This window comes from Silurus meridionalis, chromosome 2, assembly GCF_014805685.1.
Source record: "Silurus meridionalis isolate SWU-2019-XX chromosome 2, ASM1480568v1, whole genome shotgun sequence".
NCBI classification, from domain to species: Eukaryota; Metazoa; Chordata; class Actinopteri; order Siluriformes; family Siluridae; genus Silurus; species Silurus meridionalis.
In genome coordinates, this window is record NC_060885.1 from 8,017,077 (window position 1) to 8,040,059 (window position 22,983).

A 22,983-nucleotide genomic window follows, 5' to 3' on the forward strand; every position below is an offset into this window, starting at 1 on the left:
TGGACCTTTCAACAGGACAATGATCCCAAGCATACCTCCAAGTCCACTAGAGCATGGTTGCAGATTAAAGGCTGGAACATTTTGAAGTGGCCATCGCAGTCACCAGACTTAAATCCGATTGAGAACCTCTGGTGGGACTTAAAGAAAGCAGTTGCAGTGCGCAAGCCTAAGAATGTGACTGAACTGGAGGCTTTTGCCCATGATGAATGGGCGAAGATACCCGTAGATCGCTGCAGGACACTTGTGTCAAGCTAGGCTTCACGTTTAAAAGCTGTTATAACTGTAAAAGGATGTTGTACTAAGTACTAAGATTGAATGTCACTTGGGGGTTGAATAAAACTGATAATGATGTGAGCTCAGAAAAGACATTTGTGGTTATTTCATTATAAATGTTATGTTATATTTGTCTGACCTACACGTGCCTCTTTGATTTAATTGTAAGCAGGATGACTGAATGATCATAATCAATGTCAAACCGACCAAAACAATCAATTTCAGTGGGGGTTGAATAATTTTAAACACAACTGTAGATCTCAAGGTGACTTTGTAGAGACAACCTCTTTATGGTGGTTGATCTCAAACATAAAGATGGGATCTGCAAATTGGCAAACTTTCAGATTAATGAATAGACCTAGATTTTGGAGTGTGCTTGTGGAGATCTGTGGTCATTCAGCCATTTACACAAATAAAGTCAGGTACTGATGTAGGTAAGGTGAGCAGGCCTGGGGTGCAGTCAGTGTTCAAATTCATCCCGAAGGTGTTCAATAAGGTTGACATCAGAGCTCTATAGCAGAACACTCAAGATCCTCCACTCCAGCCTATGTAAACCATAACTTTGTTGAGCTGACTTTGTGATATTGTCATGCTGAAACAAGTTTGGGTCTCCTAGCTCAATTTAGAGCGAAAACGTAATATTACCACATCCTAAGACATGCATCCGTCTCCATACTACTCTGTCTAAACCAATTACCTGCATGTCTTTCTTACATCCACATCCATGAACCTCCTCCTTGGTCTTCCTCTTTTCCTCCTTCCTAGTGGCTCCATCCTCAACATTCTCCTACCAATATTCCCCATGTCCCTCCTCTAAACATGTCCAAACCATCTCAATCTGGCCTCTCTCACTTTGTCCCCAAAACCGTCCTACATGCGCTGTCCCTCTAATAAACTCGTCTCTAATCTTGTCCATCCTCGTCACTCCCAACAAAAACCTCAACAACTTCAGCTCTGCTACCTCCAGCTCCACCTCCTGTCTTTTACTCAATGCCACTGTCTCTAAACCATACAACATCGCAGGTCTCACCACAGTCCTATAAACTTTCCCTTTCATGCTTGCAGATACTCTTCTATCACAGGTTGAACCTATACTCTATAGGTGTTTATTACACAGGGAGAAAAATATGGCAGAACCATTTTAAAACCCCATTTCAGTTTACTATTTCTTTTCAGAGGTAACTTATCTGCATCTGATAGGACATTGTAAAACAGACGAACTGAAGCAATCACAGTAGATCCTGCAGATTATGTTCAATACATCACTCACATGCAAACAAAACAGAATCCATAAACAAGACTAATAAACTGTTGTGAATTAGCTATAAAAAGGTTATTAGAGCTGTAATGAGCTGCTCCAAATCCACAACACGAGGACACTAATCTCTTGAGGCACTCAGTTTATCCAGCACAGATCTGGTACCATGTATAGGGATTTTGCTGTCTTATTCATTCTGCTTTATGAATCTGACTTGGAATAAATAAGCAGTTTACAGAAATGAGAGCCTTGACAAAAATGTAGCGTGTTTAGAGCAGAATAAACCAAAGGGAAAGAGACAGATATCACCTACTTACTGGTTAAAAAAAACATTTGAGAGGAATGTCTCACACCTTCACACTTACCTTGGTTGTCAACGTGTCTGCAAATTTCTTACTGTGAAGACAAAAAAAGAAGATGAATCACACATCTAAAAACAGAGGTGTAAAGTAAAAAAAAAAAAGGATAAGTGAAAAAAAAAAAGATTTGGAAAAATTCCTGACACTCAGAAAAGAACACAAGCTGATTTTCCTTAAACTCAGCAGTTTTCCCTTTAACCCAACACTTTCCACCACGTTGATCATTCTCACTTGACCACTGAACATATCCAAAAAACACATTCAATCTCCTGCCTTACATGGATCTTTCCTGATAAACCATGATTCGGTTTGCTACTCAAGGCATATCCTCAAGAGATCCATGTTCAAACTTATAGCCTATTTGAAAGTAGGATACCTTTATGAAGCTAAGATCTCTAAGTACCACATCCGAGGCACCTTTGAAGAAAGATCTTTGCAGGGTTTTTTTTACCTCCATCATCGACATTTACACAACACGCTACATCTACAAAGCAACCAGCATTGTGGCTGATCACACACTTCTCCTGCTTTTTGGAAAAACACTGCATCATTTGTATCCTCACAACCAGACCGTGTAACACACTGCAACCTTAGTAAGAGACTGAACACATACACATTTTATTGGATTTTTCTTTGCACAAATAAGTGCTGCAAAATGTATAATATTTATTATATGTACAATATTATTTACGCTACCTTACATTTAGCTCTGTGTGCTGCATTGTTACACAATTATTGTGTTGTTACGCTAAATGTTGTTTGCGCACATGTACTTTTATGTAATTTCCTTCGTATAGCTCTGTTTATTTAGTTTAGTGTAATCTTGTGTTATTTTTTGCTATTTAATGAAGCACCTTGGTCCTGGAGTAACAGTGTTTGACTGTGTACTGTGTACTGTATGTGGCTGAAATGACAATAAAGCCACTTGACTTGGCAATTTTGCACAGAGATTTACAACTAACAAATTAGCTCAGCATGTAGGAGTGCAAGTAGTGAAGACTGCAGTTATCTGGACACATTTGCTCCTCATTAGTGCTTTATTAACCTAGTCTATTTCATACAGAAGTGGTTCAAAGGTTAAGGCTCTGGGTGACTGATCAGAAAGTCAGGGATTTAAGCCCCAGCACTGGCAAGCTGCCACTGATGGGCCCTTGAGCCATTATCATAGCTGACCCTGTACTCTGTCCCCTGCTTCCTAACAAGCTGGGTAAAACAAAAAAAGCAGAGAATATAATTTTACTGTGCTTAATGTTTATGTGACAAACCAAGGCTTTCATCAATACGAAAAATAGTTAAAGTGTTACCAATGTGCTTAGATTTGTTTTAAAATTCCCAAATTCCAGTTACACATAATATGCGACATCTGGTATGCTGCTGCCACTGCTAAAGACTGCAGCATGTCATCCAGTGCAATCTTCTACCTTTACAGGGCCTGTGCACCTCCAAGAGCTTGAAGCAGCCAGCTAGGATTGTGGCTGAACCCTGTAATTTTTTTTAAGTCACTCCCCTCTGGTAGGAGGCTGCGGACCATCAGGACCAAATCCTCATGCCACAAAAACAATTTCTTATCCGCAACCAACCTCATCAATAATACCAAGGATCCACTATCATCTCTTACCTGCCTCTATAAACATTAACACTACAGTAATATAACCCCACACTCATCACCTCTGTTCCCTTCACCTACATGCCCATTGAAATCTGCCCCAATCAACAATCGTTTTTTCCTAGGTACAATTTCTACCACTTCATCTAACTCACTCCAGAATTGTACCTTCTCCTCCATCTCACAGCCAACTTGTGGAGCATAAGCACTGATGACATTTATCATCACCCCTTCAACTTTCAGCTTCACATTCATCACCCTATCAAAAACTCTTTTCACCTCCACTATGCTCTTACTGTACTCTTCCTTCAGAATCACCCCTACACCATTTCTCTTTCCATCCACACCATGATAAAACAGTTTAAACCCACCTCCTATGTTCCTGGCCTTACTCCCCTTCCACTTGGTCTCCTAAACACACAACATATCTACCTTTCTCCTCTCCATCATATCAGCTACCTCTCTCCCTTTACCAGTCAGAGTACCAACATTTAAAGTACCAACCCTAACCTCTACTCTCTTACACTTCTCCATTTTCTGATGTCTCTGTAGACGTCTTACTCCTCTCCCTCTCCTCCTTCAGCCAACAGTAGCCCAATTTCCACTGGTACCCTGTAGGCTAACGATACCTGTGGCGGTCGTTATTAACCCGGGCCTCGACCAATTTGGACCACATATTTGATTTGGCACATATTTTAGTCTGGATTCCCCTTATAGCGCAATCCTCCCCATTTATCTGGGCTTGGGACCGGCACTAAGAGTGCACTGGCTTGTGTAAACCTAATGGCTGGGTTCGTTTTTTCATATTTTTATCGCACCATCACATAATGACTAATTCCTTGTACATGCAACCCAGGATACTTGGTAATAAAGATGATTCTGATTCTTGCAATGATGGTTCAATAGTATTTTTTTTTTAGTCACAATTAAAAGTCCTCATTAGGGAGCTAAGCACTATGGGTGTAATTTGGAAGCATGTCTCCTTTGATATATTTGCCTAAAATGTAAAAGCTAGGCACTGCTGGAGATCTCTGGTCTGATGTGCTGCCTTCAGCTAAATCATTTATATAAATTGTTTAGCTGAAGGCAGCACATCAGACCAGAGACTATTCATAGGGCTGGAGACATTAGGGAAATGTTTTGTTGTGTTTAGTGAACTGACAGAACAATGAAAAATGAATGTTTATAAAAATGAATAAGCAGAAAACAATGATATTAGTGATATTTTTTTATGTTCAAAACTGACATTGTAGCAGTTCCAGAAGGTCCTCTAACAACAAACTAATCTCTAGTTCAATTAAAGAACAAAAGAGTCAAAAAGTGTCAAACTGTATTGGGACGCTTGACTTTTCCAACCATATTTAAATTTAAAGTCACACAATTGTACAGGGAGTCTCTGGATGAATTAAAATTATATTTTCCCTTCACTTAAACAAGAAGACCCAAACCTGTTTGAGCATGACAATGACGCTGTGCACAAAGCCAGCTCCATGAAGATATGCTTTATATGTGTTGGAGTGGAAGATCTTCAGTGGACTGCTATAGAGCTCTGATTTCAATCCTATTGAACACCTTTGGTATGAATTGGAACACTGACTGCACCCCAGGCCTCCTCACCTCACCTACATCAGTATCTGCCTTTACTAACACCTTTGTGGAGCACAAATCACCACAAGCACTCCAAAATCTAGTAGAACATCTTCCCAGAAGAGTGGAGGTTAATAGTAAATTTGTCAGTATTCAATCAAGTTAGAATAATAAAGTGTGTTTCGGTCCAATATTAGGAAGATTTTTATTTTTAGTGTGAATCACTCCATTGTCAGACACACACCACCACCAAACACTTGAAATATTCGGGAAGGAGATATTATGTAGCTGTCACTCAGCAGTACAGGAGCGCTCAGCGTGTTGCTGTTTCCAGTATTGTGCGTTAACGTGAAACGGAAACACTCGAAACCGCACAGACCTCCTGACAGGCTTACTGCAAAAATAACAATCTGGCACCATGCATGTCAGTCATCTTGTTACACAAACACTGCCGCCAGAAACCAAATCAACATGGCACTGTCATGGCAACAGCTCATGCATGGCGGCAAAACAACCCTGCTCAGCTTCACCCAGTGATACTCATGGCCCCTGGAGAAAAATCTCTCATAGCATCGAATTACAGGATTACCCAGCCTACACACTGACTTCACTCCAAAGTTAAAACACAATGTGTGGAACATAATGAAGTTTTTTTTTTCTTCATTTATTTATTTGAATTCAGGGAGATTGTGCTGCTGCTGCTAAAAAGCTGGAGGGAAAGCGGAGAAAGACAGGACATCTAATAAAACTTAATAACATGCAAGAGCACGGCCAGACAGACATTTCATATATGCTGGGAACAAGAAAAGTAAACACACAGACACACTACAAAAAGCACTCATACACACACACACACACACACACACAAACACACACAGACACACAATCACCCATTCACTCTTCTATGTACTCAATTGCACACACATACAATACAGTATACCTGTATTGCCTTTTCGCTACCGCACTCATACACACCCAACCCGAGGCATCCTGACATATCGGCAGCTCCAGTTGTGTCCCATCTCATGAAGTTTAAAGAACTTCAAAGAACTAGATGCCGACCCCGTAAACATCCCAAGTCATCTAGAGATGCACCAGCGACATTTTGATCCCACTTCATGTAGAGTTTGGACATTGGAACTCTTTAAATGTTTAAAGTCTTCATTGTGGAGAAGCTGGTGTTGGATCTTTGTTGATCTAAAATGTTGAGCTATTTTATGAGTTGCTCAGTAGCTCCTGGTTCCACAAAGTCAACTGACTGTATAAGACTGTAGAAAGGGAATTACTCAAAATCTCACATTCATGTTAGCTCTCACTCTCTGTTGTTCTGTATTGTTTAAAGACTATAATCACACTCTTGATGTCACCCAAATGAGGATGGGTTCCCCTTTAGAGTCTGGTTCCTCTCAAGGTGTTTTTCCTTGCCACAGTCACCCCAGGCTTCATCATCAGAGATAAAAACACATCATTCCCTTCAATTCTTAAGTTCTGTAAAGCAATGTTGATTGTGAAAAGTGCTACAGAAATAAACCTGAAACCCACTGACTCACACACACACAGTCTTATATACATTAATCATTTAAACGCTAACTAACTCACACAGTCACTAAACAAAAGTATTTGAGACACCTGATTTTCCCAGCTATATGTGGTTCTTTCCCAAACTGTTATCACAACGCTGATGGCACACAATTGTAATGCCCCTGTGCACAAAGCAAACTCTATGAAGATATGCTTTGCGTGGAAGATCTCCTGCTATAGAGCTCTGATCTCATTCCTATTGAACACCTTTGGGATGAATTGAAAAAAATGACTGCACCCCAGGCCTCCTCAACTCACCTACATCAGTAGACTGACTTTACTAACACACTAACTGTGTCTGAATGGGCACAAATCCCCATAAGCACACTCCAAAATCTAGTGGAACATCTTCCCAGAAGAGTGAAGGTTATGGAATACATGGAATGTAATGCTCAAAAAGCACATACCATACGTATAACCAGGTGTCAGCAAACGTATAGCAATATAGTATATATCATCATTTAAACACTCACTCACACACACAATCACACTCACCTGCTAGGGAAGCTGAACTCGAGTGTATTATGAATGAAGCCGTTACAGCATGAGCTGATAATGAATCCGGCTTTGGCCTGAACACAGCGATCTAAAACTGTGCAAAAGGCCGTTTAACAAAGTGCAGAACAGCACCGAAGCACCGTCACGTTAAATAGCATTAACTGCCGTGAGTGAGCAGGGCGTTGTATTAAGAAGACATGAATTGAGAATGCAATCCGCCTCGGATCGGACGTATTTGGTGTTTGTGTGCGTCCTATAAGAGTGAATCATGCTAATCCTAAATTACTTGCTGCTGATGCTAGTTATTACTCATGACGCGGTTAGCGACATGTAATTATCCACAATGCTAATATATCGGTTCTAGCTCTAATGACATATCTGCTGATTTGCAAGGTTCATAATCATTATGTTCATACTGTATTGTTTAGTGACTTATGTTGATAAATAGAAAAAAAGTAGATCCAATTGTAGGAGTTATTGTTAGTTATGCAAGTCCATATGTGATGTTATGTGTCCTTATGTTATTGTATGAGAGGAGCAGCCTATAGTTGTATGTGAATAATAAACAGTTCATAAAGGTGGTTGCTATTATTAGAAGTGTTGTGCTGTGTGTGTTGCAGACGAACCACACCACATTACCTTCCGAGTCAACTGGAGCTGTTAAGCACTCCACCCATCTATGAGCCCAATGCACTCTGGGTAAGACAGGATTCACTGACTGTACCCTAGGTTCTTCCACTTATTGTGTTCGATCTTCAGATTTATCACATCATTCTCATTCCTCTCGCATGCATAGCTGACAATGTCTCAAAGCTCAACATAGCTAAGTACATCCATTCCTTCTGGAGGACATGAAGGAAACCTTATGGACTCTGCTGTTCTTGAACCTCCAATTATTTGTCAAGGCACACGTAAAGGCTGGCTCCTCACTGGTTTTGAAATCTGCCCATTGGTGATAATAGATTTGTTCAAATTGACTTCATTCTGTGGTGTTCTGAGCAACATACCTGATTCACTACGATCTTAACACAACCCTGAACACTTTTCTCTGATACAAAAACCATTTCTCCCACACTTACCTGCCTATTTGCTTTCTTACTCATACACACATTGACTCACGCACACTCATATATAATCAATTAAACACTTACTCACTCACTCACTCACTCACTCACTCACTCACTCACTCACTCACTCACTCACTCACTCACTCACTCACTCACTCACTCACTCACTCACTCACTCACTCACTCACTCACTCACTCACTCACTCACACACACACACAAACACACACACACACACACACACACACACACACACACACACACACACACACACACACACACACACACACACACACACACACACTTACCTTCTAGGGAAGCTGAACTTGAATGTATTCTGGATGAAGCCGTAACAGCATGGACTGATAATGAATCCGGCTTTGGCCTGAACACAGCGATCTAAAACTGTGCAAAAGGCCGTTTAACAAAGTGCAGAACAGCACCGAAGCACCGTCACGTTAAATAGCATTAACTGCCGTGAGTGAGCAGGGCGTTGTATTAAGAAGACATGAATTGAGAATGCAATCCGCCTCGGATCGGACGTATTTGGTGTTTGTGTGCGTCCTATAAGAGTGAATCATGCTAATCCTAAATTACTTGCTGCTGATGCTAGTTATTACTCATGACGCGGTTAGCGACATGTAATTATCCACAATGCTAATATATCGGTTCTAGCTCTAATGACATATCTGCTGATTTGCAAGGTTCATAATCATTATGTTCATACTGTATTGTTTAGTGACTTATGTTGATAAATAGAAAAAAAGTAGATCCAATTGTAGGAGTTATTGTTAGTTATGCAAGTCCATATGTGATGTTATGTGTCCTTATGTTATTGTATGAGAGGAGCAGCCTATAGTTGTATGTGAATAATAAACAGTTCATAAAGGTGGTTGCTATTATTAGAAGTGTTGTGCTGTGTGTGTTGCAGACGAACCACACCACATTACCTTCCGAGTCAACTGGAGCTGTTAAGCACTCCACCCATCTATGAGCCCAATGCACTCTGGGTAAGACAGGATTCACTGACTGTACCCTAGGTTCTTCCACTTATTGTGTTCGATCTTCAGATTTATCACATCATTCTCATTCCTCTCGCATGCATAGCTGACAATGTCTCAAAGCTCAACATAGCTAAGTACATCCATTCCTTCTGGAGGACATGAAGGAAACCTTATGGACTCTGCTGTTCTTGAACCTCCAATTATTTGTCAAGGCACACGTAAAGGCTGGCTCCTCACTGGTTTTGAAATCTGCCCATTGGTGATAATAGATTTGTTCAAATTGACTTCATTCTGTGGTGTTCTGAGCAACATACCTGATTCACTACGATCTTAACACAACCCTGAACACTTTTCTCTGATACAAAAACCATTTCTCCCACACTTACCTGCCTATTTGCTTTCTTACTCATACACACATTGACTCACGCACACTCATATATAATCAATTAAACACTTACTCACTCACTCACCACTCACTCACTCACTCACTCACTCACTCACCACTCACCACTCACTCACTCACTCACTCACTCACTCACCACTCACTCACTCACTCACTCACTCACTCACTCAAACACACACACACACACACACACACACACACACACACACACACACACACACACACACACACACACACACACACACACACACACACACACACTTACCTTCTAGGGAAGCTGAACTTGAATGTATTCTGGATGAAGCCGTAACAGCATGGACTGATAACGAATCCGGCTTTGGCCTGAACACAGCGATCTAAAACCATGTCTGTTGCCACACCACACGCGTGTAGAGCAACCTGCAGTACAAAAAACACAAATTACACATCCGCTTTTACCCACCTGTACTTTACACATTTGTCATACCATCAAAGCGTTTGTCATCTGTCTATGTCCCTATGGACAGCTCTATGTTCAAACTAACATTATTGCGGCTTGTAGGAGAGATCTATGCTTTTCAATTGTTTAATAATGCACAGTGAACTTATTTAATTATTAATATGCTTTAGTGACTACACAAGAGCACAGCTCTACCTCAACTTTACTATCGATTCCATGAGAACTGTTTAATTTTCTTGCCTAATTAGCGCTGTTCCAAGCATTTATTATTTTTGTCACACGTGTACCTTGCTGCATCATGATCTTGTTACACCATAGTTTAGGAAAAATAGCAGTTCATATAAATAAATATAAGTTTTATGAAGGAACGTCAATAAAAAGCTCAGGACTTGTTTATGGGGCTCCTGTAGGTGTTTACGGTTTAACCTTTGACTGTAGCTGCATTCTATCAAATACTACTTTACAGCCTCATTATAAATGTGCTGTATATACTGTATTGTCTGTGGTAGAATAATGAATAAACCAAATTTGATTGGCTGCGTGCCCAGTACAATTTAGGGATAGGGGTTTAGAGCCGGGGAGAGGGGCAAAGTACTAAATGTACCATTTATTTAATGGTGACTAACTTAATTCAGAATCAAACATTCATTAAATCAGTAGTAAAAACTTAAAAAAACAAAAAACAAAACAAAAACCAGACAGCATCACTTTTGTCTTCGTTTGTATGATTTGAGTGCAGTTTATTATTAAATACACACTATATGGACAAAAGTTTGTGGACACCTGACTACAGGATTCGTATATGCTTTTTGAGCATCACGTTCCACATTTAGTCCCTATTTGCTTTTCTAATAACCTTCACCCTTCTGGGAAGATGTTCCACTAGATGTTGGAGTATGGTTATGGAGATTTGTGTTAGTGAATCAGGTAATGATGTAGATAAGGTGAGAAGATCTGGGGTGAAGTCAGTGTTCCATATCATCCAATTGGTTGAGGTCAGAGCGCTATAGCAGGCCACTCAAAATCTTCCACTCAATTCAATTTTTTCTTTACAGAGATAAAGATGGTATGAAGTTGAAATGTAAAAGTTTAGTGCCTTGAAATTTTGTTCCTTATAAGTTTATCCACTCAATTAGCGAGCCAGTGGGGACTGTGGCAAAGGAAAACTCTCTAAGATCTCTCTAAGATGGTCAGAGTTGTATTCCAACCATGCAAATCATATCTTCATGAGCTCACTATATGCACAGGGGCATTGTCATGTTGGAGCAGGTTTGGGTTTCATGTTCAAGTGAAGGGAAAATCTAATTCTACAGCACCCAGAAAATGTCCTATACAATTGTATGCCTTTAACTGTGTGGTACCAGTGTGGAGAAGAACCCCATGTGTCTGGGAAAGTCAGGTGTCCCAATACTTTTGCCCATATAGTGTAATCTTAAATGGATGAAAAGCAAGTGAAACTGGTTGACATTCCAAAAGCAAATCTGGACAATATTCTTTGTATAACACAATCAAATAAACCATCAAATGGTTTAAGTGAAAATTATACATTTCGGTAAGAAAGTTACTGAAGGAAGTGTTATATACAACTGGTGAGCCTCTTCTAAATATTATTAACTCCTCACTATCTTTAGGTCACGTCCCTAAATCCCTCAAGTTAGCAGTTATTAAGCCCCTCATTAAAAAACCTAATCTGGATCCAAACACGTTATCAAATTACAGACCAATTTCAAATCTCCCATTTATGTCTAAGATTTTAGAAAAGATTGTCGCTGCACAGTTATGTTCCTACCTGCAAGAGAACAATATCTTTGAAGAATTTCAGTCAGGTTTTAGGCCCCATCATAGCACAGAAACTGCTCTAGTTAAAATAACTAATGACCTGTTTTTAGCTTCAGACCAAGGCTTCATCTCGCTGTTGGTTTTACTAGATCTTAGTGCTGCATTCGACACTATAGACCATGATCTCCTCCTAGATCGCTTACAAAATTACATCGGCATTCAGGGACAGGCATTAAGCTGGTTTAAATCCTACCTGTCCGATCGTTACCATTTCGTAGATTTGAATGGAGAGCTATCCAGGCTAATGCAAGTAAATTATGGCGTGCCGCAAGGTTCAGTTCTAGGACCCCTGCTCTTCACAATATACATGCTTCCGTTAGGAAATATTATTAGAAGGCATGGAATTAGCTTCCATTGTTATGCTGATGATACTCAGCTATATATTTCATCTAAACCAGGCGATACAGCTCAATTAACCCGGATGACTGAGTGTGTTAAGGAACTAAGAGATTGGATGACCCATAACTTTCTACTTTTAAATTCTGATAAGACTGAGATTTTGCTCATCGCCCAAAACTGGTATACAGACGCCCAGCATCTCAACCTGCATTTAGACGGATGTTCTGTAACCACTAGTTCAACGGTAAAAGACCTGGGTGTTATTTTAGACAGCGACTTGTCTTTCAAAAATCACATCAATCAGGTTACAAAACAGCCTTCTTTCACCTTAGAAATATTTCTAAGCTAAGAAATATGTTGTCTATATCCGATGCAGAGAAGCTCGTCCATGCTTATGACCTCCAGAATAGACTACTGTAATGCGTTACTAGGTGGATGTCCTGCTTCATTAATAAACAAGCTTCAGTTAGTCCAGAATGCAGCAGCCAGAGTTCTTACAAGGTCAAAAAATATGATCACATAACCCCGATCTTATCGTCCCTACATTGGCTTCCTGTTAATTTTCTTGCCTAATTAGCGCTGTTCCAAGCATTTATTATTTTTGTCACACGTGTACCTTGCTGCATCATGATCTTGTTACACCATAGTTTAGGAAAAATAGCAGTTCATATAAATAAATATAAGTTTTATGAAGGAACGTCAATAAAAAGCTCAGGACTTGTTTATGGGGCTCCTGTAGGTGTTTACGGTTTAACCTTTGACTGTAGCTGCATTCTATCAAATACTACTTTACAGCCTCATTATAAATGTGCTGTATATACTGTATTGTCTGTGGTAGAATAATGAATAAACCAAATTTGATTGGCTGCGTGCCCAGTACAATTTAGGGATAGGGGTTTAGAGCCGGGGGAGAGGGGGCAAAGTACTAAATGTACCATTTATTTAATGGTGACTAACTTAATTCAGAATCAAACATTCATTAAATCAGTAGTAAAAACTTAAACAAAAAACAAAACAAAAACCAGACAGCATCACTTTTGTCTTCGTTTGTATGATTTGAGTGCAGTTTATTATTAAATACACACTATATGGACAAAAGTTTGTGGACACCTGACTACAGGATTCGTATATGCTTTTTGAGCATCACGTTCCACATTTAGTCCCTATTTGCTTTTCTAATAACCTTCACCCTTCTGGGAAGATGTTCCACTAGATGTTGGAGTATGGTTATGGAGATTTGTGTTAGTGAATCAGGTAATGATGTAGATAAGGTGAGAAGATCTGGGGTGAAGTCAGTGTTCCATATCATCCAATTGGTTGAGGTCAGAGCGCTATAGCAGGCCACTCAAAATCTTCCACTCAATTCAATTTTTTCTTTACAGAGATAAAGATGGTATGAAGTTGAAATGTAAAAGTTTAGTGCCTTGAAATTTTGTTCCTTATAAGTTTATCCACTCAATTAGCGAGCCAGTGGGGACTGTGGCAAAGGAAAACTCTCTAAGATCTCTCTAAGATGGTCAGAGTTGTATTCCAACCATGCAAATCATATCTTCATGAGCTCACTATATGCACAGGGGCATTGTCATGTTGGAGCAGGTTTGGGTTTCATGTTCAAGTGAAGGGAAAATCTAATTCTACAGCACCCAGAAAATGTCCTATACAATTGTATGCCTTTAACTGTGTGGTACCAGTGTGGAGAAGAACCCCATGTGTCTGGGAAAGTCAGGTGTCCCAATACTTTTGCCCATATAGTGTAATCTTAAATGGATGAAAAGCAAGTGAAACTGGTTGACATTCCAAAAGCAAATCTGGACAATATTCTTTGTATAACACAATCAAATAAACCATCAAATGGTTTAAGTGAAAATTATACATTTCGGTAAGAAAGTTTCGGTAAGAAACACATACAGACAGTTAACTAAAGAGGCAAAAAGAAAAAAAATGGCAATTTAAGTGAAACTGAGAAAATCAAGACTTATAATTGAACGCAAATCCTGAAATAATATCCAACACTTAAATAAAGTGTGTTTTCTTGTTCAGAAAATCAGCATCAGCTTGCAAGAAACGACATTTTTTAATAAAGACTAGTTTGGAAAGTAGAATCAGACCAAAATAAATTTGATTTCGTAACATTAACAGTTAAACAGTTTATCCTTGTGAACTTTCCGTATCTAAATCGTTTAAATGATATAAATTAGAAACACACAGATTTATCAATCACTATAAAATATAAATTATGACGAATTTGATCAATAATCAATGCAGAGAGCAAGAGGTTCACAGACAGAGAATTCACACACACACACACACACACACACACACACACACACACACACACACACACACTCCACACAAGTTTATTCTGTGTGATTGATTAACCTGAACCATAATAACAAACCCTTGGAGTGGAGTGCACCCTAGTAAAGTGTGCTCATTGATCTGTTAGCAGTTCGAGCACGAAGTTGGGAGTCCTCTAAGGCAACAGATTAACAGAGCATGACAGCAGAGGACTCTGCGCATATTAGCTGCAAACTGGTAAAATTTGCTTAAAGGAAGCTAAATAAGAGCCACTGAAGCACTATAGGAAGTAGAAGATGGACAGGCATTTATTGTTTGTTTCTCCTGCAGAAAGCATGACTGAGTTCAGATGAGGGCCCAAGATGATCCTGTAGTAATCCCCAGGGCAGACACCTTCTTATAATCACGCAGGACGCATGATTATAAATCTGTGTATAAATATAAATCACATTGTGCCATTGTTGTGTTCCCTGCATAGGTCTCTTGTAAAGCAGAATTGAAGCACTGATGCTTTCCCTGCAAAGCCATAAAGATTGACAGCAATCTGCTCTGTATCATGTTCACATTAAAGCATCAAAATAAAAGGGATTATCTATATTAGTGCTTTCTGACCATCTGGACAATAAACTTCATACACTATATGGGCAAAAGTATTGACTTTTGACTACCTGATTTTTCCAGCCACAAAGTTGGAAACACACAATTGAACAGAATCACTTTATATGTGTGTTTGTATTCAAAATCTCCTCTCACTTGTCCTTCATAACTAGTAGACTCAAACCTGTTCCAGAATGACCATGCTCCTGAGCAAAATGAGATCCCTAAAGATATGGCTTACATGGGTTGGATTTTGAGTAGCCTGCTACTTTATATAGAGTTCTGATCTTTACCCAAAATCTATTGGGACATCCTCAAAGAAGAGTGAAGGTTATTATAGCAGCAAATAGGGAATGTAGAATGGGATACTCAAAAAACATTTTGGACATACAGTAGCCACATAACTCTTATACAAACCCTACCTGTCCAGCTCACAGAAACTACATAACATTCTACTAACAATCTTATATACTGTAGGTTTATAACTGGGCTCAAGTCCTGCAACTCTAAGACACATAAGCCAGCCTACAGAGGACTCTGTCCCCCCGAGAGTAAAATTTGCATATCACCATTTTATAGTCACATGACCTTGTGATCGATGAATCAATACCACTTCCTCTCATCTCTTTGAAGCTCAGCATCCTTATAATGTATTGCATGTCAACTCTGGCAGTCTGCTAATAAACTACATCTCGGAGATATTTAGCTTGTCCCCTCTTACAATCCTGATTCACCCAAGGAAGAGAAAAAAAAAAAAAGACAGAAAAAAACATCTCAGCTATCTATTAATAGAAAAATAATGCACAGTGTACATCAAATCTACTTTAACACTAGCAGGACATGTAGCAGAAGAACATTTCTTCAATAAGAACAGGAGAGATGTTTATTTTGCTTCTAGTAACATTATTAGTTGGGCCATTGCTAACAAAAGACCAACTGGGCTGAAAGAAATCTGGAATATGTAGTCTCCAGTGGTACTCTCCGCAATCAATCAATCAAACAAGCAAATAAATAAATTAATAAATACACAAATAAATAAATAAATAAATAAATACAATCGTAATTAAAATAAGACGAGCCTGAAAATCAGAGAAATTCTGTTTTGAAGACATATTGTATGATTAACTTAATTTGTTCTTCTAAAATAAGTATCCCCTTGGAAACTAATAGAAGATATTTGATTTAGACTTGTACACTCAAGTGGAATAAAAATTGATATAATTTCCAATTTCTGTTGACGCAGAGGGAAAAAAGCAAAGCTCTGCAATGAGGCCTGCATTAAGCAGCGATTCTGCACCATTACACATCAATTATTTGCAGATGAGAAGACGATAAAAGATAATATGGTTGCTGAGAAATGTAACTTCTATATTAGCTAAATCCATTTGAGCTCATTTGAGCTCAATCTATTGCCATCATCCATTCGAGCTTTTAGTTCGGCTGAAAACTGCTGTTCAGTTTTTGGTAAAAGTCCAACAGAGAGCAAAAGCCAGTTATTATTAGAGTTATTATTATTGTTACTAAATGTTTTTTGCGATTTGAATGTAACCGCTATGTCTCTACCTAGTATAAAAATATAGTTGGGTACAGTTGGTAGTTCGATGGTTAAAACCCTGGGTTATGATCAGAAGGTTGGGGTTTTTAAACCCCAGTATGGCCAAGCTGTATCACGGCTGACCCGGCTTCCTATCATCGCTGGATATGCGAAAAAAGAATTTCACTTTGCTGTAATTTACGTGACAAGTAAAAAGCACCTTAACTGTTAATATTAGCAATAGCAGCTAAATGGCAGATCTGGTCAGACCACTTGTCATAAAGGAGAAGGTCTTTGTCATAAAAGTTTTGGAACTTTGTAGGAGCACTGTAAAATCCAAGTAGAGACAAAATAACACAAATAAGATCAGGCCAAACGGAGAGCTCAAGGATAAGAATGGCAATTGTTAGAAAATTGTCTAAAAGATCATATATCGCCCTCTCCTCCTCACTCACTCTCTCCCTAGCTTCTCATGCTCCTGAGATACCAGTGATCCTGTCCCCTTCTACTCTCTGGACCTGCCTAAAGCATTCTGATATCCTAGTTTGTGGTGTTCTTTTCAATTGGAGGCCACTTGTTGCCACTGATGATGTCTCCACACAGACAGTCTAAAGATCCTTGAGGATACTGTGGAGGGTTAAACTTGGAAACCATGAGGACGGATTCTGAGTGTGATAGTGTGGAATGAGTTGCTACAATGGCCTTGGGGCTACGATTACCATGAAGTGTTTTCATCCAAGTGTCCATCAGTGAGTACTTGATAACTTCAACAATGATGGAACTATAAAGAACAGACATTCTGTGTCACCCAGATGAGAATGGGTTCTATTTTTAAGGTAAGCTCTCAGTTTCAAGAATGTTGGTGACCCCTGATCGAGACATTTGCAAATAGGTGCAAAAAAAAAAAAAGTACATGCTCTAACAGAACAACAAAACAATCTATGTTTTGTATAGAATTACACAATGTCAGGATTATGACTTGAACTACTTTAACCATCAGCCCCTGCAGGTCATATGACTGATTACTCACACTTATTCTTTGTCACTCCTGATTAGCGCTTGTACAATATATAGCCTCTCCCTTTACAGCACTCATTGTCTTTCATTTGTCTTTCATGCTGGTGGTTGGTATTCACAGTCTTTGTATTCAGGTTCAGGATCCTTTTAAACTTTTTCATACTTTTGTTGCCTTTGTATTAGTTATTACTGTTTGCGTTATTTAATTAAAACAATCTGCATCCGCTCTCTTCCTTATTACGTGATAAAGAGTCAAAGCAAAACTAAAATCCAATTGAAAATCTCTGACCTGAAAATGTAAATCCATAAAGATTCTTCATCAAATTTTGCCTAAAAAAGTTTTCACTGAAGAATGACAGATCCAGAATATGCAAAGGCTCACTGAGAAAAATATGACTAAAAACTGTAATTGCTGCAAAAGGATAATTCACACCGAAGTGGTGAATTTTTATCAGCCAGGCAGTTTTTAGATCGTTCTGTAGAACATCAAAATTATCTTTTTTTTATATTTCATTTCATTGACGAGTCACTGCAGAATGAGCAGGGGGAAACAAAATCCCATTCTGATTTAAATTTGATGTTTCATTACAACACAAAAAAAAATAAAAAATGAAACTCACTGGGGGATCCTTTCTAATCCACAGGGAGAATATATACACACACACACACACACACACACACACACACACACACACACACACACACACACACAGAGAACGATGACATCTTTAAAATGTTTCGTGTTCTTTGGTTGTTTGATTTACTGTAGCTTTCCTGTCATCTCAAATCGACTCTCCTGACCTCGCTCATCGATGCGGCCTTGCTGCAGAACTGCTGCTCCCTGGAGGTTTCTTTTGCACCGTTCTGTGCAAATGTAGAAACTGTTGTCTTGTTCATCAGCTTGTGAAGAACTAAAAATACACAAACCCGCACATGGCTGGCACCAACAACAATCAAAACCTCTAAGATCATACAGTGCAAACGGAAAGTATTCACATCGCTTTACTTTCTTTCCATTTTTGTTATGTTATAGCTTTATTCCGAAATGGATTAAATTCATTATTTTCCTCAGAATTCTACAAACAATACCCCATAATGACAAAGTGAAAGAAGTTTGTTAGAAATCTTTTAACAATGCTACAATTAAAGCCTCAAGTCTTTTTGAGTTTGATGCTACAAGCTTGGCACAACTATTTTTGGCCATTTTTTCCTATTCTTATTTGCAGAACCTCTCAAGCTCCATCAGGTTGGATGGGGAGCATCGGTGCACAGTCATATTCAAATCTCTCCAGAGATGTTCAATCGGGCTCTGGCTGGACCACTCAAGGACATTCACAGAGTTGCTAATTCTTTGTTATCTTGGCTGTGTTCTTAGGGTCGTTGTCCTGTTGGAAGATGAACCGTCACCCCAGTCTGAGGGCCAGAGCTCTCTGGAGCAGGTTATCATCAAATATTTTTCTGTACATTGCTGCATTCATCTTTTCCTTGATCCTGACAAGTCTCCCAGTCCCTGCTGCTGAAAAACATCCCTACAGCATGATGCTACCACCACCATGCATCACTGCAGGGATGGTATTGGCAAGGTGATTGGCCTGGTTACCTCCAGACATGATACTTGTCAATTAGGCTAAAGAGTTAATATTTATTTCTCATTGTCTGAGAGAACTTCTGGTGCCTTTTGGCAAACTCCAGGCAAGCTGTCATGTGCTCTTTACTGAGTAGTGGCTTCAGTCTGGCCACAGTCTGGCCTGATTGAGTGCTGCAGAGATCTTTTTTCTTCTGGAAGGTTTTCCTCTCTTCACAGAAAAATGCTGGAGCTCTTTCAGAGTGACCTTCAGGTTCATGGTCACCTCCCTGACTAAGACTCTTCTCTCAGATAGTGCAGTTTGGCCTTGCAGCCCGCTCTAGGAAGAGTCCTGGTGGTTTTAAAGGTATTCCATTTACGATGACGGAGGCCACTGTGCTCATTGGGACCTTTAATGCTGCAGAAATTGTTCTGTTCCATTCCACAGATCTGTGCCTTGATACAATACTGTCTAGGAGGTCTACAGACAATTGCTTGGACTTCATGGCTTGTGGGACCTCATATAGACAGGTGTGTGTCTTTCCAAATCATGTCCAATCAACTGAAGTTACCACAGGTGGACTCCAATTAAGTTGTAGAAACATCTCAAGGATGATGGAGTGAAAACAAGATGCACCTGAGCTTAATTTTGCATGTCATGGCAAAGGCTGTGAATACTTATGTACATGTGATTTTTTCGTTTTTTATTTTTAATACATTTGCAAACATATTGTCTTATGGGGTATTGTTTGTAGAATTCTGAGGAAAATGATGAATTTAATCCATTCTTGAATAAGACTAACAAAGTGGAAAATGTGATCTGGATGCACTGTATTTATCTCTGTTGTGATGTTTATTGAGGAGCTCTTGCATGATCTGATTCCGCATGATTTACCGTAATTTCTGGACTATTGAGCGCACCCAAATATAAGCCGCACCCACTGAATTTGACAAAGATTTTTATTTTGAACATAAATACACCGCACCTGTCTATAAGCCGCAGGTTCCTACACTGAAACTAATGAACTTTACACAGGCTTTAATGAAAGACAGTGTCTGTTACAGGGCTTGTATCTAAACAGTAGCCTACCAAGAAAGTCATTGTTCACTGTCTTCCTCCTTCCTTTCACAACTATTTCTCTCGAGAGTTTATCTTTTGGCATCGTCATTCGTTAAAAATGACCATCGGTGAATCTTTTCTCCCGATGCCGTGCAGCTCAGAACACAGGTGAAGTGTGTGTTTTCATGCCCGGTTGTTTTCAGCGTGACGAATGATTCGCATTTCCTGTAGACAGTCCGAGTGAGCGGCAGGTCAAACGTCAGAGGAACCTCATCCATATTTATGATGTGGTGCGGCCCGATTCAGTGGGAGCGCATCTGATTTAATATAAAGAGTTTCATTGGTTCACCTGAACCCGTTCTGCAATTTCATTGGTCTAATGTTATGGGGCTCAGTTTTTTGGCATGAAGTTTGTGAAACCGGGAAAAACCCAGGAAAAATCCATAAATTAGCTGCTTCATTGTTCAAGCCATGGAGTTCAAAATGTGGGAAAAAAGTAGCGGCTTATAGTCCGGAAAATACAGTAAACTTTTAAACACTTTTTATTAATAAATGAGTTTCAAGCAAATAGATTTTTTTTCCCCAGTAGAGGAAGTAGGTTCAACTGACTGCTTTTGGTAAACACATACTACAGATGTGGTACATAAAGATTAGGTTGAAAAAAAACATTCCTTTGCTGACGCATTCCTTTACTAACCTGATTTCTGCCTCCCTCGTAAGAGGATTTAAACAGCAGCATCTGCCAAATGAATAAATGTAACCGTAAAAGTTCCTCAGTCACTGCTGCTGAACCATGTTACAGCCACAACAAATTAAACCTGTGCCAGCCATCAACCCTAAAGTGCCGCCCCAACCCCCAAGTGCATCACTCCTGCTATGTTTACTCAGATCTTCACACAAGCCTGCAGCTGAAAGTTTATGTATGACTATCAAAAAAAAGTTTTAGCGACTCCTTTTCATACCTCACACACAGTAAGGTCGTGAGCAATTCTCTTGGCCTGGTGCTGCAGTAGCATTTAAGCAGTCAGGTCATTGAAAACTTCTCAAGGTTTGTCTGTCTGTCTGTCTGTCTGTCTGTCTGTCTGTCTGTCTGTCTGTCTGTCTATATAAAGAGTTATAGGTACACTTATTCGTAACAACAGTTTCTGTGCAGGGCTTTTGGTTTCGGTACAGGGCTTTAAAATATTTGTATTTATTAAACTTAAAAAAAAAAACACAACAATTCCATGGGTATAAAAAAACCCAAAAAACTACAGTTAGTGTGACTGTGGCTACACACTCCGTAAATACCATAAATACGATTTGTGGGTTGTAAAACTGCGTCTGAGTCTCGTGATACGGATTCTTTTGCGTTTTATGTACAGCTTCAAAATTTTCTCTTACACTGAAAAAATCCTGACAGTTGTGGCATTTCGAGAGCGAGAATGAATCAAGGATGGACGGAATGAAGACATTTGTTAAAGTATGCTGAAATATTATTATGTAGAACATATCTTTATAAAATTAAATATTAAATGTAATATATCAAATGTAATTTATATTTATTTAATTTTATTAAATCAAATGTATTTGTGCAAATGTAATAACACAAATGAATCAATATAATAAAAAAACGTATTGCAGTCATTTGATTGAATCTATTACATTTTAATTAATAAAATATTAACAAAATATTATTTTATAAAGTATTTAACCAAGCAGGCATTTTATTAAATTTTAAAATGAAAAATGTAAACTGTTGATGTTCACAAATGTGAAAAAAAAAGAATAAACTGCATAAAAAAAAACGACAAGCAATTTTAATTTGCATTTCTTCCCCCCTTACTGTACCAAAATTTAACCAAACAGTGATTAAAAACTAAGGTGCGTGAGGAAGCGTGAACTTTGTGTATTGTTACACCCCTAAGATAATGTATATATAATCTTCTATGTCATTATTGCAGGAGATCAGTCAGATTCAGACACAATTAGTACTTGAAACAGTACTTGAATGTAGAGTGCTGCATGTGATGCACTAATTTTGAAGTCCAGGTTTCATGCTTAATATTAAAACTGGAGAAAGTAACTAACTGAATGAAATTGGAGCTGATCTGGCTTATCAGAGTTAGGGTCAGGGTCGGGTCGGATCTGGAGTTTATCCCAGGAACACTTAGGGCTAGGAAATGGAAATTCGAAATTCAACCTGGATGGAATGACAGTCAATCCCAAGACAATAAACACATGCATGCATTTGTTGACCTAAAACCAATTTTAACTTTAACTGTCCAACAAATGTTTTTAGGACGGAGGAAAGTGAAGAAACTCCAAGAAAGCACCTCTGATTCCAAATTTAATAATAATAATACTACAATTAAAAATAAATAAATAAAAACAGCCATTTGGATCCTGTGAAAAAAAAACCGCATGTGGACATAAAGACTATAAAATATGTCTTGGTTTCCCTGCAGAGATCTGCCAAATCCAAATGTACATCCGCAACTCAGATGATGTAAACTTCCTGTGCGTGGGTAAGAGACAGACAATTTGCCAGGCTGAAAAACAGCACATGGTTTTGGACTGAAGGCCAAGTGGAGCAGGTCTCCACGGAGCACAACGCAAGCCGAAACGTCTCATTAGGGCAATGAGCGCACAAAAAAGGCAGACGTTCAACAAAACACTAACG

The 22,983-nt window shown here is 39.0% G+C and overlaps 1 protein-coding gene across 1 annotated transcript in view; it reads right to left on the bottom strand.

Moving 5' to 3' along the window:
• gstcd (glutathione S-transferase, C-terminal domain containing) overlaps nt 1-22,983 on the bottom strand; it is a 144,163-nt gene that overhangs the window by 12,269 nt on the left and 108,911 nt on the right. The window contains 2 exon segments of the mRNA XM_046876495.1: nt 1,897-1,927; nt 9,900-10,033. Of these exon segments, the coding sequence (XP_046732451.1) occupies nt 1,897-1,927; nt 9,900-10,033 (165 nt within the window).